Below are 14,727 nucleotides of genomic sequence, written 5' to 3' on the forward strand. Positions count from 1 at the left end.
AGAAAGAGAACTCTGGATTAAAAGGATTAGGGAAGGCTTCATGCCACTTGAGCCAAAGTATGGGTCTTAAAATATGGGTAGAGTTTGACTGGTTTGGTAAGTAGGGCCTCCTGGGAAGGGGAACAGTTTAAACAGAGGGACTCTGTTCATGGGACTCTCAGTGAACTACTCTGAAGCAGGGCTGTGTAGCAGACACGTGGAGAACAGTGGGTGGTGTATAAGAGAAAGTAGCCCAGAACTCCTGCACTTGAGAATTCACTGATGGCTTAAGAACAAAATTCCGATTCTAGAGGGTCATCTCCATATTCAACAAAGAGTCAATGACCGTGTACTATGTGCCAAAACCGGGGACATCATTGTTAGCAAAACAGAACTGATGCTTGCCCTCACCTCAAGAAGCTTATCATACGGTACTTGGTGGTGGGGAGAGAGAAGACACTGAAGACATTAATCAAACAATTATAAAAATGAATGTAAAGTTTCAGCCGTGACAAGAGCTTTGGAAGATGTACGTTGTGCTATGAAACCCTGTAAGAGGAGATTTCCCTTTTACTGAAGAGGTCAGGGAGGGCTTCCCCAGGGAAGTAACTGAGGGGTGAGTAGGCGACGTTAACAAGGCCCACAGGGGCAGGGCTTCAGGCAGAAGAACCCTGTGTCCGAAGGGAGTCTGATAAGCCAGTGGGACTGAAGATCAGCGTAGTAGGGCTGCCGCGTGGGAGAGGAGACTGGAGACTTCTGTGGGCCAGAACACGTGGGATGTTGTGGACTCTGTTTGGGAATCCTGTGTTTATCCCAAGTCCAATAATAGGAAGGCACTGAAGGACTTCGAGTGGTTATGTATGTGTTACCCAGGCTGCATTTGAGACAGGATTAAAAAGGAGCCAGAATGGATACAGATTGACCCATGAGGAGGCTGTTGCATTTGCTGAGGCATGTAAAAGGCAGAGGTGATTGAGGCCAAGAAAAGTGGATACATCTTAGAGCTACCTAGGTCTGGTGGGCTTTTGGTCCCATAACTAAATGCATGGCTGGTCTGTTCACTGAGAAAGGGGGCACTGGGAGAGGAGGACCAGGCTTCTGAGGGAAGCTCATGAGATCTGTTTTGCACGTGCTGTGTCCAAGGTGTCTTTGAGGTATTTCAGAGGAGTTGGTACACCTTGGACTAATATATTCTGTCAACTACATCTCAATAAAATTGGAGAAAAACACTCTACACATGACCTCAGTAATAATTCTATAAGTCCAAACCACAAAAATGCAAATAAATCAACTTATTTTAAAAAAATAGGCAATGATAACCAGAAAGTTGTATTTTGAGTATGGAATTCAAAATAGAACTCTGTGTTAAAAGTAATGAACTTTGAGCCTACACGTAAGTGTCCAGTGACATTCATTGAATTTCCATGTAGATGGTCATTGAAGTTGTTTAAGAGTGTGACATTGATTGCAAGAGAGTGCAGAATGAAAAGTGGAGTGGATTTGTGACCAAGCCTTTAGGAACTCAGCAGAGAATGGTCCAGTGGAAGAATAAGCTTGCCAAGGAGACAGAGAGGTTGTATCTGTTGGGATGTGTTTGACTGACTAACGGGCGCCTTAGACAACAGGAAGGTTTGTTGTGTACTCGGCGGGAAGTGTTGGAGATAGCTGCACAGTGTCAGGGGCTGAGGTGGCATCTCTGCGTGTTTCTTGAGCTTCTCAGGTTTGCAAGATGGCTGCCACTGTGGAGATTATTATATTCTTACACAACCACATCCACAAGCAGGCAATAGGATCAGCCAGGGCAATGGAGCAATGTGTCCTCGTGTGCCTATTTCCTTTATCAAAGAGGAAAAAAGTGTTTCACAAGTTCTCCAGCAGATTCTCTCTTAGGTCCTGCTGGCCGGAACTGAGTCACACGGCCATCCCGCGAGGCAGGCTGTACTGGGAGATGGGCAAGGTGAAAAGGGTTGTTAGCGGCTGAGTAGCAATGGCGGTGTCTGCAACAGGTAGTAGGAGAGGGCTGTCCTGAGGTCAGGGGAAGAGAGGGTATTCAAGGGCCAGCACCGAATGCCACTGAAGGTCAAAGAGAAGGCAGACTGAAAAATGCCTATCGAATTGAACGACAAGGAGGTCACCGGTGACTACAGTGAGATCGCTTCAGTGCCACAACAGGGTTGGAAGATGGATTAGGGAAGGTAAAAAAAACCCAAAACAAACAAACAAACAAACAAACAAACCCAAACAGCTACCTTAGCTGGGGAGAAAGTATCTTTGTTCTCTAAGTAAGCACAGGCAAATCAAAGAAGCTTGCTGTTGTACAGCTTTTAAGAATTCCTCAACAGATGGAACTGGCAATCAAATGATTAGACTCCCATTCTAATCCATCATTCTAATCTGTCCTTCTGTCACTTGCTCTCTGTCCAGAAGTGGGCGAGATAGGAGACCAAGTCTCGGTTTCCCACCTGCAGCACGGTGGTGGCTATGAGATTGTACACATGAAGCTCTTAGCGCAGTACCCGGCATAATGGATGCTCAGTAAATGTGGCCTTTTGTTGTGATCCTGTGAGGCTGTTTTTTTCCCTATGTAGATCTTTTTTTTTTTTTTAAGATTTTATTTATTTTTAGACAGAGCGGAAGGGAGGGAGAAAGAGAGGGAGAGAACATCAATGTGCGGTTCGTCTCAAATGCCCCCTACTGGGGACCTGGCCCACAACCCAGGCACGTGCCCTGACTGGGAATAGAACCAGTGACCCTTTGGTTCGCAGGCTGGCGCTCAATCCACTGGGCCACACCAGCCAGGACTCCCTATGTAAATCTTGATTACCTTGATATAAATTTCTGTTGTAAAGGTATGATTACTAGGGGATTTTCTTAATATTTCCTTTGTTGATAAGATGAATGAAATATACTTCTCAAGGATCTTGGAATAAAGCTTGATAAAGTCAAGGGCTTATATGATGTTTTGAAAAGTTTGAGTATATGGAAATAAGTAATTTCCAATTTAATGATTAGAGTGAAAGTCATACTAATATAGTTTATTATATCTCAAAGGATGTTTTTATCTGGTAGTTACAGTTCATGTTCAAATTCCATTTTCTTCCTTACAGTGTATCACTGTCAATTATTGGAATGCCTCATGAAATATAAACAAGAAGTCTGGAAAGTAAGTTTTGGGCCACATTTAACATATAGCCACACACTTAATTTAAGTAATGTATCAATAGTAAAAGTTGTTTGCATGTTAAAAGTACTTTTTGGTCAAATTTACTGATGTCTTACTATTTTGGTGTGTAGAACCTATAATTTCTTGCTGGTTGATTATTTATCATTCGGAGCAGATGATCTTGAACACAGTGGCTTGGCAGCAAAAGTAATTGAATGTCTCTTATTCTTGGACTTAGTGCGTACTATATTATATGACAATTTTATTTAATTCGAAAGATTGGTTGAGAACCTTCCTTTTTTTTTTCAAGTAGGAAATGTGAATTGCTAAGAAATATATTTTAGGAAATTTAAAAATGCAGTGTTTAGCAAACTGGCTTATGCTATTCAAAAATCGATTATTTAACATTATTCTGAGTAGAGAAGAAGAATTTGTTAAAAATAATGTTTTAATATGATCAAATCTGAGAAGCACATTGGGATGATGAGATTCCAGGGGAATTAACCGCCTCAAACCCTCTATTGAAATTTTCACTGCATTGGTACTATGCAATGAGCTACCTTTATTTTCATTTGACCGTGCTAAGTCAAAATATTCTTCCTGTTTACTTAGGATCTTTTGTACGTGATAGCCTATGGGCCCTCACAGGTGAAGCCGCCAGCCGTGCAAATGCTGTTCCACTACTGGCCCAACTTAAAACCTCCTGGGGCAATAAGTGAATACAGGGGCTTGCAGTACACAGGTAAGAAGAGAGCAGGCCTGTGATACCCCGTCTTCATTTCTCCTGTGTCACGTTTGCCTTACCTACTCATTTATATTTTTCTCTTGCTGGATTATAGGTATGTGCCTGTAGACATTGCCATAAATCCATTCTAAAATTAGATGGTATAAAATAAATTAGTGAAAATTAATTTCAGAAGCATTTATGACACCACAGTGTAAGTGTCAGTCTCATTTGCTACACGTTGCCCTGTGGACTTAACTACTGCTGACATTAATCAGTGCAGAGGTGTGAGCGGTGAGTAGTGCTCCACATCTGCTCACCATGTAGCCACACTTCAGGCGGCTGATTCTGTTCTGATGAGAAGATTCGGAGCATGTTCAGTGTTACCAGTTTACACACTAAGTAAAAATTAAATGACTCCGATAACCTAGTTGGCCAGGATAACAATTGCCGACCATTGGTGTCATTAATAACTGAGAATAATTGAATTTAAATGTAATGACATATGTTTTCCCAAAACAAACCAACCCCAGGTCCTCTGTGTGGTTTATGTTTATATATTATAAAATCAAAGAAGCAACCCACAGCTAATGGAGTTTTGGATGCCCCGACTACCTTCTCCCCTGCCCCCCTTAATTGTATGCGTAGTTTTCTGAAAATGGAAGAGGTGGATGTTCTGGCCCAGGTAGCTTTTATTCAAGTTATTGTGGGATTGTGTACTGATGTTCTAGATCCCACTTCTTTCTTGGCATTGCTCGTTTTTCCTAGGGTGATTGGAGGTTGTTCAGAGGGGAATTAACTTAATTCTGTTTCTTATGTTCTTAATTAACGCCAAGTGTTAGAGTTATTAATACCTGTTTTTCTGGGCTTTGATGGTCCTTGGTGGGCTTATTCTAAACTCAGAACAAATAATATTGGCTATAGTGGTAGCAATGCTATTAATTAGGACAGTGAAGGTAGATAGGAAGTAGTTTTTAAAAAATAGAAACTGGTATCTTTGGTGTTTTATATCCATGGTAGTAGAGAATGTTGAAGTGTTGCTAAGTAGATAATTGAATGTAAAAGCAAAAATAGTTGGGAGCATTAATAAAATAAAAGGTGAAATAACTGAAATATTTGATACCAACCCCTCTCAACAGTTCCCTGAAGTAAGCATTTACAGGATGTATGGATGGGTAACCAGTATTAAATGAGATTTATTTGGTAAATGTTTGAAGAGTAATCTAATGTTCCAGGCCCTGTACTTTTAGACACACTCAGACTTTGTGGAGCTTAATACAATCTAGATATGAACATTCATTCAGTTATTCAGTAAATATTTATGGGATGGGATATCTACTATTAGCTAGGCGTTGTTCTAGGCACCGGCGATAATACAATGAAAAACCACGCTACAATCACTAATATCTCGGTGTGTACATTTCGTCTGTGGGGGGAAGACCAGGAAAGCACCTGACGGTGTGTAAGTGCTAAGACAGAACGGATACAGTTGGCCCTTGAACCACGCAGGAGTGAGGGGTGCCGACGCCCCACCCCCTGCACAGTTGAAAATCTCTGTATAACTTTAGACTCTCCCAGAACTTAACTACTGGTCACCTCCTGTTGATGGGAAGCCTTACAGATTACAGGTGAATAACACATATTTTGTATGTTATATGTGTTATATTCTGCATTCTTAAAGTAAACTAGAGAAAAGAGAATGTTATTATGGAAATCATAAGAAGAGAAAATCCACTCGTAGTATTATTGAAAAATCCATGTATAAGTGGACCTGTGCCATTTAAACACGGATTGTTCAAGGGTCAACTGTCCGGAGTGCTGTGGAAACACACAGAAAGGGCCTCTGACCTCACTGTTGTGGTGGGCAAGTTGAGGAGGGCTGAGTTGTCAGGAAACGTTCTTCAGTGAGTGACCTGTAAGCTGATACCTGAATGAGATGCACACACTAGACCTTGTAAGGGGAGTGAATCATTAGTGGGTAGAAGGTGAGGCTGAGGCAGAAGGAACTGTATGGATTTGGACTTGGAAGCTAAGGACAGCATGACTGTACTTTACTCCAAAAAGTTGTATGCAGCCGGACAGTAGAGGGACAGGAGGAGAGTAGCGAGGGATAAGCAGAAAGCCTGTGAAGGAGACTGGACTTCGTCCTAATGGCAAAGGGAAACCACAAACAGGTTGTAAAGGGAGAAGCCACATGATGAGATCAGCCTGTTTAGAGCACCCTGCAAGCCCCCCGGGGAAATTGAGAGCTGCTTCCGGTTCCCCCTGTGACCACACTCTCTTGAAGGGCCAGACAAACCTGTCTCTCCAGGATAGCTCAGCCTTTGGCAACTAAGAGCAGAGCGGCTCTTTCCTCTTTGCTTGGCCTCTGTCTACGGGCCTTGGTTCTTCAGTCCATCCTTGTAATCACATTCCACACACTCCCATTCCTTTTACAGGATCATAATGTGCCTGCTACCTGCCAGGCACTGTCCAAGTTCCTAGGGAAGCAGGTTTCTTGGAACTCCCATTCAGTGGGTCATGGCATTCTTTGCAGAAAACAGGAGATCATGGAAAAAGTTAACCATTCTGGTCCGTATGTTACTGTTTATCCAGCACTGTCTGCTTGTTCTCGCTGCTTGTTATCATTTAATACTTGAGCATTCTCCTAATTGAACATAATTTAAGGACCAAGAGCCAGATTAGGTTTTATAGACATTTTCTTAATTAACTTTCACAAAAATCTTGAGAGGTGAGGATGAGGAGTGGGACATAGTTTAAGTAACATCACTAAATTCACACAAATAATAAGGAAACACTGCCTGAATTTGAACCTAGATTATTTTCATTAAAAACCCATATCTTTCTGGTCTAACATTTGGTATATTTGTTAACATTTTGATATATTTCCTTCCAGTTTTTTTTTGATGCACATTTAAAATAAAGTTGAGATCATGTTGTGTATAATTATACAAAGTTACCCCCCAACCTTTTATTATGACAGTTTTTAAATACAGAAGTTTAAGAATAACACTATGAACACATACATAGCCACACAGATTCAATAATTGTTAGTAATTCACCATAATTTTAACTATATATGTATATAAATTATTTATTGCTTTTAAGCATAGTAACATAGGAATATTTACAACTCGTATGAATATGACCAGAGAGTGAGATAATCTACAGTGTTTGCCTCTTTTGAGTTTATTAGTATTTGTCAACAATAAAAACTACTCCGAGGACTTTGGGCATTAAATATGAATTTTAAAGATGAAAAAATTACATTTTTCTTGGCAATGACCCCCCCCCATGTTGTTCTATAAAGCTCTGCTTCTGTGGAGAAGAAAGAAGTTATTTAGCAATTTTCTTGTCCCAACAAGTAACTTAGCCTTCGTTAGCAAAGGTCGGCACCAGTTACGCTGTAGTTTCCACTCAAACTATGAGACAGAAGATGTGGGAAGATATGTGTTTCCTGGGCAGAGACTGTTGAAAACATAGAGAGGGCTTAGCTAACTACAGACAGCACTACCAGATTGAATTTTGGTTTAAGCTACCGAATTAGTAGAGTTAGATTCTTGAGTTATATTCAAGTCAAGCACAAGAAGCTCTACCATCTTTTCATGTCATCATTTCCTCATCATTGAGTTATTTATCTTCTTATTATCTTAGTTTTATCTCCACAAAATTAAAAAATGTTCTAAACCTTTTTACTGCGCATTGCACACATGTAGAAACACACACACATTTTGAGTTTCCTTGGAACACCTCCCGCCATATTCACCACCGTGATTACGCCTTCTGCTATCCCGAAGGTAACCCGCTAACCTGCCTTCCAACAGCAGAGATTAGTTTTGTCTAAGTTTGAATTTTATATAAATGGAATCATACATTACTTATTTGTGTTTGTGTGTGAATTGTCCATGGGTTGGGCATAACTGTGTGCTTAGTTTGTTTTTATTGCTATATATAAGCTACCAAATGAATGTACCACAGTTTATGTACCTGCTTTACTATTAACGGATATTTGGGTTGTTCCCACTTTCTGGCTATTATAGATAGTGCTGCTATGAACATCCTTCCACATATCTTTTGGTGCACCTGTATACACATTTCTGTTAGCTGCATTACCAGGGTGAGATTGCTCGATTAGAGGATATGTATATATCCAATTTCAATGGATAATGGCAAACAGTTTTCCAAAAGGGTTGTACTAATTTGTACCTACATTAAAAAAGCATGAGAGTTCTTTTTCTCTATATTCCATATTTTGGGCAGTTCTTTATTTTATTTGCTTTTAAAATTTTAACCATTTTTGAGGGTATGTAGAAGTAACTAATTGTGTTATCATTTGCATTTCCCTTATTACTAATGCACACTTTTGATCCATTTATTGGCTATTTGGGTATCTATATAATCTTTGTCGGTTATGTATGTTGCAAATATCTCCTTTGTTTTACTTGCTAAATGATGATTTTGATTAACTCAAGGTTTTAGTTTTTAATGCAATCAAATTAGCAAACTTTTTTTCTTTTTATTGCATTTATTGGGGTGACACTCGTCAACAAAATTATACAGGTTTCAGGTGCACAATTCTACAACACATCATCTGTACATTGTATTGTGTGTTCCCCACCCCAAGTCAAGTCTCCTTCCATCACCATTTATCCCCCCAGACCCTCCTTCACCTCTCCCCTGACAATCGCCACACTGCTGTCCATTTCCATGAAATTTTTCTTTTTTGCTCAATTCCGCCCCACTCTACCTCCTCAGCCCCTCCCCAATAGCTGTCAGTCTGCTCTCTATCTATGAGTCTGTCTCTGTTTTCTTCTTAGTTCAGTTTGTTCATTAGATTCCACATATGAGTGAAATCATATGGTATTTGTCTTTCTCTGACTGGCTCATTTCACTTAGCATAATGCTCTCCAGGTCCATCTATGCTGTTGTAGATGGCAAGACATCCCTCTTTTAGTATGGCCGAGTAGTATTCCTTTGTGTGAATGTACCACAGCATTTTTATGAGTGCCACTCATCTACCGATGGACATTTGGGCTGCTTCCAGATCTTGGCGATTGTAAATAACACTGCAATGCACATAGGGGTGCATATGTTCTTTTGAATTAGTGTTTTCTTCAGATAAATTCCTAGAAGTGGAATCTTTTTTTTAAAGGGCTTTTTATATCCTATCGAAGAAAATCTTTCCCTACTCCAAAATTACGACAATATTCTTTGTTGTCATCAGAATATTTGTTTTTTTCCATTTACATTTAGATGTATCTAGAATTAATTTTTCTGTATGATGTGAGGTACATGTCAAAATTTTCTCTTATGGATAGCCAGTGGACTCAACATCACTTATTGAAAATGTCCTTTCCTTAGGTCTCTGTAGTACCTTTTTTTTTTTTTTTTGGTCATTTTAAGGATGGTTTTGTCTCTGGATTCTTTATTTGGTTCAATTGACATATTTTTCCTCAATACTACAGTGTCTGAGTTAATGTAGCTTAATAATAACATTTCATATCCTTCAGTGCAAGTTTTTCCACCTTGTAATTGTTTTTCTCTTTCTCATCTCCCCTGCTTTCTCTTCTTCCTGTTCTTTCCCTCTTTTTTCTTTTCTTCTTCCTGGTTATTCTCAGTTATTTGCTAAGTTAAGGAGTTTATCAAGTTAAACACACATACACATACATGGAAATGATTAAGACTTGGACTGAGAACGACTCAAATCTATAGATCCATCGGGGGAACTGACATTTTTATAATATCGAGTCTTCGAACCCGCACACAGAGTGTATCCCCGTTCATTTAGACTGGCTTCAGCTTTCCTCAGGGCTGTTTCCCGTGCAGATGACTTGCCTGTCACGCGTGTAGTTTGTCCCTAGGTTTTTATTGTTTTGATGTTATTGTCAATGATATATCTTTTTAAAAATTACACTTCTTATCTCCTTGCTGCTAATATGTAGACATGCAATTAATTCTGGTATATTGATCTTATATCCAGCAACCTTGCTAGATCAATTCTAAATTCTAATAATTTCTTGTAGTTTTGTTTTAAAAATACTTTTCATGTATGCATTTATATTATGTTGAATGATGGCTTAATGTCTCCTTTTCAATTCTTGTGCTTTTTATTTCTTTTGCCTTGTCGCGCCAGCTAACACCTCCTGTGCCATGCTGAGTTTGAAGTTCCTTCATGGTTTTATTTTTGACCCACTGGGCCATTTGGGAGAATGACTGATTGATTTAGAAATATATGGGGATTTTCCTAGTGAGTTTTTGTACTGATTTATAGCTTGATTATTCTGTGGTCAGACAACATACTTTGTATTATTTCATTCCTGACACTTTTTATACTTTCTTCAGAGCTGAGCCTATGGTCATTTTTGTAAATGTTCCTGTGTACTTTAAAAGAATTTGCATTTTGCAGTTGTTTGATGCTGTGTTTTATACATGTCAGTTAAATACAATTTGTTAATTGTGTAGTTTAAATCTTCTGCATTCTTATTGGGGTTTTGTCTTTCTTTTATCAGTTACCAGAAATAGAATGTTAAGATCTCCTACTATGATTCTAGATTTGTGCGTTCCTCCTTTTAGTTATCAATATTTGCTTGTATACGTTCAGAGCCTGCATTATTAGTGCGTACAAATTTAGAATGCAGTGTCTTCCTGGTGAATTGAAACTTTTACCGTGATGAAATGCACGTCTTTATCTCTAGCAATGCTCTTTTCGGTGCTAAAATCTACCTTGTCTTATGTAATAGCTACACCAGATTTCGTGAATGCCTAGCATAACTTTTCCACTCTTTTTTTTTTCAACTTTATATTCATATATTACGTGTGTCTTGTAAGCGGCATATCATTCTGTTTTTTAAACTCAATTTTCATGGCACTTGCCTTTTCATTGGAGTACTTAATCCATATATGTAATGTAATTACTGGTGTATTTGACTAAAAATCCATTTTCCATTTGCTTTCTATTTCTCCTGCCTTTTTCTCACTTTTTTTGCCTCTTTTGCACTGATTATTTCATCTTTGTCGTAGTGAGCTATTCTGTCTTCTCTATTCTTGTAGTCACTAGCCTAGAGATTATACCGTACATCCTTGACTCTTCGGTGTCTAGTACAAAATAGTACTTTTACCTTTTCTGGTAAAAGACCGAAGATTTTAACTTCTTTTACCTTATCCTGACTTTCATGCTATGCTTTATTTTTCATAATTTCACAAAACAATTATTATTGTTCTTTGCAGTTAATATTAATTAGATTTTCTTTTTTCTTGTTCTTTTTCCTTTTTATGTCTCTAAGCTGTCATCTGGGATTTAGGTTTTTTTCTTAATAATACCCTTTTGTATTTCCTTTAGTGCTTTTCCTACTGGGGATAAATTTTCTCAGTTAAGTGTTTATCTGAAAATGTCTTTGTTTTGCCATTATTTTATTTGTTTTATGTTTTAGAGAGAGGGGACGGAAGGGAGAGAGAGAGTGGGAGAGAAACATTGATATAAGAGACAAACATTGATCAGTTGCCTCTTGTACACACCGACTGGGGACCGAACCTGCAACCCAGGCAGGTGCCCTGATCAGGAATTGAACCGGTAACCTTTAGGTTTGCAGGAACACCCCCAACCAAGTGAGTCACACAGGTCAGGACTTAGCTGTTGTCTTTAAAATATGTTTTCTCAATGTATCAAATTATAGCTTGAGAGTCATTTTCTTTCCATACTTTGAAGGTATTTCATGATGTTTTCATTTTTACTGTTTCTATTGGGAAATCAGCTGTCAGTTATTGCTCTTTTGAAGGTAAACTGCCTTTTTTCTGTTTATTTTGAGTTTTTTTCTGTTTGATTGAAACTTTCCTTTTAAAATATTTTTTCCACATTTATTGAAAAATAATTGATGTGCATCATCCTATATATTGAGGCATATAGTATGATGTTTTGATTTACATGTATCGTGAAATGATTATTGTGATAGGTTCAGCTAACATCCATGACCTTACATACATACACTATTAAGAAAAGAAAGAAGAAAAAAGTTTTCTCCTAGTGATGAGAACTGAGAGTTTACTCTCTTAACAGCTTTTCTATGTATCATACTGGGTAGTGTTAACCGTAGTCATCATGTCATACATTGCATCCCTCGTACTTATTCATTTTATAACTGGAAATTTGTACACCCCCATCCTCTACCTCTGGTAATCACATTTTTGATCTCTTTTTCTATGAGTTCGATTTTGCTTGTAGATTCCACATAAAAGTGATAGCATACAGTATTTGTCTTTCACTGTCTGAATTATTTCACTTAGCGTATTGGCTTGAAGACCCATCCATGCTATCTCAGATCGTTGGATTTCCATGTATTTATTGCTGAATAATATTCCATTATGTACACCACATCACAACTTCTTTCTCCACTGATGGACACTTAGGTTGTTTCCAGTTCTTGGCTATTAGAAACAATATTGCTGTGAATATGGAGGTGCAGAGATACTGTTTTCATTTCCTTTGGTATATTCCCAGAAAAGAAATTGCTGGATCATATGGCATTTCTATTATCAATTTTTTTGAGTATCCTCCATGCTATTTACTATAGTGGCTGTAACCAATTTACAATCCTACCAACAGTGCACAAGGGTTTTATTCTTCACATCTACTGCAACATTTGTTATCTCTCGTCTTTTTATGATGGCCACTCTAACAGGCATGTGGTGATATCTCATTGTGGTTTTAATTTTCAGTTTCCTAATGACTAGTGATATTGAATACCTTTTCATATATCTATTGGCCTTTTGTATATCTTCTTTGGAAAAATGTCTGTTTAGGCCCTTTGCCCATTTTTTAATTGGTTATTTGTTTTTTCTTATACTGAGTTATATGAGTTTTTAAATATATTTTGCACATTACCCCCTTTCAGATATATGCAAATATTTTTCCCATCCCATAGGTTTATTTTTTATTTTGTTGCTTGTCCTTTAGGTATCATATACCAAAAAGTCATTACCAAGGCCTGTGTCACAGAGATCTGTTCCTATGTTTTCTTCTAGGAGTTTCATGCTTTAAGACCAAACATTTGAGTCTTTAATCCATTTTGAGTTAATTTTTGTGAATGGTGTAAGATAGTGGTCCCGTTTCGTTCTTTTTTATGTGAATACCCAATTATTGTGGTGCCACTTATTGAAGAGACTGTCATTTCTCCATTGAGTATTGTCTGCTCCATTGTCAAATATTAATTGATTATGTACATTTGGGTTTATTTCTGGGTTCTTGGTTCAATTTTATTGGTCTTTTTGTCTGTTTTTATGCCAGTAGCTTTATAGTATAACTTGAGTTAAGGAGTTTGATGCCTCCTGCTTTGTCTTTCCTTCTCAGGATTTCTTTGGCTATATGGAGTCTTGTGATTCCATATAATTTTTAGGAGACTGTTTTTTCTACTTCTGTAAAATTGTTGTTGGACTCTTGATAAGGATCGTATTGAATCTATAGATAGCTTTTGGTAGTGCTGACATTGTAACTGTATTAATTTTGCTAATCCATGAACATGGGATGTTTTTCCATTTATTTGTGTGTTCATTGATTTCTTTCATTAGTGTCTTATGGTTTTCAGAGTAGATATCTTTCATCTCCTTCATTAAATTTATTCCTAAGTATTTTATTGTATTTGTTGCTATTACAAATGGGATTAATTTCTTTATTTTGTTTTTAGAAAATTTATTGTTAGTGTATAGAAATGTTACTGCTATTTTCATGTCAATTGTGTTTTGCAACTTTACTGAATTCATTGATTAGATCTAACAGTTTTTTGGTTGAGTCTTTAGGATGTTTTCTTTTTTGGATGTTTTCTATATAAAACTATGTTATCTGCGCATAGATAGAATTTTTCTTCTTTTTTCTGATTCTGAAAACTTTTTTTTTTTCTTGCTTGATTGTTCTAGCTAGGACTTTGTATTATGTGGACTAGGAGTGACAGTGAGCATCCTTGTCTTGTTCCTGGTCTCAGAAATAGCTCTCACCCTTTCACTGTTGAGTGTGAGGTTACCTGTGGGTTTGTCATGTGGTTTTGCCTTTATTATATGTGGGTTTGCCTTTATTATATCGAGATATGGTTTTTTGTATGACTAATTTGGTAAGCATTTTGATCATGAATGGCTGCTAGATTTTGTCAGAAACTTTCTCTGGGTCTATTGAGATGATCAGATGATTCCTTTCTTCCATTCTGTAGTGTTAATGTGATGTACCACATGGACTGATTTGTGTGTGTTGAACCATCTTTGCATTTCAGGGATGAGTCCCACTGATCATGGTGAATGACCCATTTAATGTGCTGCTGAACTTGGTTTGCTAGTGTTTGACTGCGATTTTTTTGCATCTATATTCATTAGGGATATTGACCTGTAGTTTTCTTTACTAGTAGTATCCTATTCTGGTTTTGATATCTGGATAGTGCTGGCCTAGTAACCTGAGTTTGGGAGTGTTAACTCCTGTTCAGTTTTTTGGAACAGTTTCAGAAGACTAGTGTTAATTCTTTAAATGTTTGGTAAAATTCACCAGTGAAGTTTTCTGGTCCTGGGCTTTTCTTCGTTGGTAGATTTTTGAGTACTGATTTAATCACTTTACTATAATTGGTCTATTCAGATTTTCTCTTTATTCCTGGTTCAGTTTTGATAAGTTGCATTCAATGTGTTTCTAAGAATTTTTCCATTTCTTTTAGGTTGTCTGGTATGTTGGCATGTAGTTGTTCATAGTAGCCTTTTGTAAGCCTTTCTATTTCTGTGGTACCAGTTGTACTGTCCCCATTTTCATTTACTAATTTGTTGATTTGGGCCCTCTCTCTTTTTCCCTTGGTTAGTCTAGCTAAGGGCTTGTCAATGATAGGAATCCCCCCCCACT

At 37.8% G+C, this 14,727-nt stretch overlaps 1 protein-coding gene across 4 annotated transcripts in view; it reads left to right on the forward strand.

The window, feature by feature from the left end:
* UNC79 (unc-79 homolog, NALCN channel complex subunit) overlaps positions 1-14,727 on the forward strand; it is a 203,602-nt gene that overhangs the window by 54,575 nt on the left and 134,300 nt on the right. For all 4 annotated transcript variants that reach the window (XM_045201960.2, XM_024567696.3, XM_053928854.1 and 1 more), the window contains 2 exons: positions 3,087-3,142; positions 3,755-3,884. In XM_045201960.2, coding sequence (XP_045057895.2) covers positions 3,087-3,142; positions 3,755-3,884 — 186 coding nt within the window. The remainder of the gene's footprint in view (positions 1-3,086; positions 3,143-3,754; positions 3,885-14,727) is intronic.

The sequence above is a fragment of the Desmodus rotundus genome, chromosome 7, assembly GCF_022682495.2.
Source record: "Desmodus rotundus isolate HL8 chromosome 7, HLdesRot8A.1, whole genome shotgun sequence".
Classification (NCBI taxonomy): domain Eukaryota; kingdom Metazoa; phylum Chordata; class Mammalia; order Chiroptera; family Phyllostomidae; genus Desmodus; species Desmodus rotundus.